Source organism: Rhincodon typus, unplaced genomic scaffold (assembly GCF_021869965.1).
Source record: "Rhincodon typus isolate 14 unplaced genomic scaffold, sRhiTyp1.1 hic_rhity00009156, whole genome shotgun sequence".
NCBI classification, from domain to species: Eukaryota; Metazoa; Chordata; class Chondrichthyes; order Orectolobiformes; family Rhincodontidae; genus Rhincodon; species Rhincodon typus.
Genome location: NW_025974794.1, coordinates 5,286 through 8,289, shown reverse-complemented (window position 1 = coordinate 8,289; position 3,004 = coordinate 5,286). Strand labels below are relative to the sequence as shown.

At 49.1% G+C, this 3,004-nt stretch overlaps 1 protein-coding gene across 1 annotated transcript in view; it reads right to left on the bottom strand.

Annotated features, from left to right (window-relative positions):
- Window positions 1-946: 946 nt before the first annotated feature.
- LOC109938552 (polypeptide N-acetylgalactosaminyltransferase 14-like) overlaps window positions 947-3,004 on the bottom strand; it is a gene marked incomplete at both ends in the record, with an annotated part of 5,846 nt that continues 3,788 nt past the window's right edge. Inside the window, 2 exons of the mRNA XM_048594415.1 lie at window positions 947-1,073; window positions 2,660-2,763. Coding sequence (XP_048450372.1) covers window positions 947-1,073; window positions 2,660-2,763 — 231 coding nt within the window. The remainder of the gene's footprint in view (window positions 1,074-2,659; window positions 2,764-3,004) is intronic.

Below are 3,004 nucleotides of genomic sequence, written 5' to 3'. Positions count from 1 at the left end.
GATGGAGGCGCGGGGAGAAGAAGAGGGACAGGGAGTCGATTTGAGGAGAATATGGTAGGGGGGGGGGCAGGGGGTGAAGAGGGTATATACCCCACCATTGGGTTAAAAGGCTGTGTGTGAGGGAGATGGAAAGCTGCTTCCTTTGGATCTCAAAGCCGTCGTCAGGCAAGACCAACTCCAAATGGCTGCTTTAAAACCTTCACAAGTTCCCTGTCTGTGAGCCCCATCCCAACCTCGGGTAAGAATCCGGCCTGTGGAACGTCACGGGTAGTTTTAATTTCATCAGGCTCTGTCCTTACCCAGGGAATGCCTTTCAGAACAAGGTGACCAGGATGTCCCTTTGGTTTCTTTAAAGGTAACAGTTTCTGCTGCACACAACCAAGCTGTGATTCTTCAGAGAACTCCACCGCTGCTAGCAGCCTATTTGACTGTGGTGGGCCTCACAGCCCAGATCTCCATCCGGCCACAAGGAAATTACGGAATCACTTCAGGATGGTTACTTTTGTTTATAACACGGAAACGGCCACCGGTACTATGGGTGAGCTCCATTTGCTGCAACTCACTTCGACTATATTGTCTTTGAGCATGCTTCACAATCCCTTTGTGCATCTGTGCCAACTTTGGAGGGTTGTATCAATAAGGATGTTGCTTAACTGGAACAGCATTTCCAGTATCTACGTCATTCTAAATTAGATTTCCAGCTTATTCCCACAAAGTCTCTACATCCTTACAGGGCTGTTTAGCAAACCCTCATCGCCCTTATTCACAAACGCAAGTTGCAAGCAGAAATAAAGATTTGGGACTGGCTTGACTTCTCATTCAGATAACGCATTTGTAAAAGGTGTACTGTCCCTTGAAGACAGTGTCTCTGTTTTCCCGGAGAGGCCATCATAAAAAACATATCCCCCACCCAGCTTTCCCCCCTCCATCAGGGTCAGGAACGTACCTGATGTAAGTGTTAGCATTACCATCCGGAAAAACGTAAGGATGTTTCTTGCGGAAAACATGGCCCACCCGACTGCATGGGATGATCTCCAGGGTCCCACCACACATCCACACACGGAAGGACATCTCTGCAAGAGGTACACAGCGTGACAGAAACAGACCACTCGGCCTGACTGGGTCAATCTGCTCCAAATGATTCTATCCCCTGCCTAACTGCCTGAGGATGGAGAAAATACGACTCGATTGGATTCCCCGGAGAATGAGAGGTGATCTCGGTGAAATGTATTAGATTCTGAAAGGGTTTTGACAGGGTAAACACTGAGAGACTGCCTCAGAGGGTCAGGAAGTTCCTGAGGTAGAGGGGCCGAGCCTCGGGGTAAGGACAAATGCCGAGATTCAGTAGGAGTGAACATTGGAGCAGAATCCAAGACCAGTCAGCCCTGTCACTCCCACAGCTAGCTCTGTACCGTTTACCTCTGCCACTCCCTGCACTAGTGAGGTCCACTTTCCACTGAAGGACTCGCCTCTGAAGTTCCAGTTGCATTGAGCACTGACTATCTTTGTCTGTAAGAGCCCAGTTCTGGTCTCCACCACAACAGAAAGTGTCTCCTCCATGTCCATCTTTTTATTCATGTATTTCATTTATTCCTGCCCACACTGCCCTGCAATGCCCCCACTCCCACCCAAATTACCCTGTCCCAGTACCCTGCTGCTCACCTTACCCTGTTCCCCCCCCTCACCTTGCCCTAAACCTGCTGACCTGATCCTACCCCACTCCTGCCCCATACCCAATGCCTAGTCCCTCCCCCCTCCCCACTGGGGACAGATATAGCTCCAGTCACAGGAAGGTGACCAAACCCTCTGGTCTATTCAGTCTTACCCTGCAGTACAAAAGCTAAACAGCTCGGGACTCTACTCACTGGAGTTTAGAAGAATGAGAGGTGATCTCAATGATACATATCGGATTCTTAAGGGTCCTGACAGGGTCAATGCTGAGAGGATGTTTCCCCTCCATGGGAGAGTCTGGGACCAGAGGGCACAGTCACAGAGCAAAGGGGTACCAATTTAAGACTGAGATGAGGAGGAATTTTTTCCCTCAGAGGGTTAAGAGTCTTTGGAACTCCTTGCCACAGAGAGCTGTGGGGACAGAGCCCTTGTGGATATTCACATCTGAGATAGATAGAGTCTGGATCGGTCGGGGAATCAAGGGTTACAGGGGAAAGGGCAGGAAAGAGGATGTGAGGAGTATTGGATCAGCCATGGGGGTGGAGTTGGCTCGAGGGGGGCCGGTCCTATTTCTGATGGCCTTATGGACAGGGTACTGGGCTTGGTGCTGCTCTGAATAGACCACACCGGATTCTGATTCAACAACTTGCTCGTCTCTAGACATATCGAACCAACTCTTCCATGGAAGATGTATTAAAACCTTCTACAGCACAGCCAGCGTTTAAACTCCATTTCAACTTCTGGGGTTAAACGGGATTAGTAGAGAGGGGAGCAGAACAAAATCTAGTTATATCCATATCCTGCAGTTGATTAAAAGAACAGGAAAGAACATGGATCTGGTTAGTCAATCCCATGTAGATCAACTGTGACCACCATTGTGTTAGATTAGGCCTCCAATTGTCCTGGGGCTAATACAATACGATAATAATTCAGAACATAATGTGTACCTGTCCACAGGGTCTGCAGTATCTCCCCACCCAGATCTTACCAAAGTTCTCCCCGCCCCAGATGTCCATCGCAGTGTCATACTTCCCGAGCTGGTTAAACCAGGCCTTGTTGATCACAAAGAGACCTCCAGCAATAACTGGTGTCCTGAGAGGAACAGATAATGTTAGCTTCCACACATCAAAACACAGTCCCAGTACCAAACACAGTCCCAGTGTCAAAACACAGTCCCAATACCAAACACAGTCCCAGGGTCAAAACACAGTCCCAGTACCAAACACAGTCCCAGGGTCAATACCAGTACCAAACACAGTCCCCAGATTAAACACAGTCCCAGTACGAAACACAGTCCCAGGGTCAAAACACAGTCCCAGTACCAAACACAGTC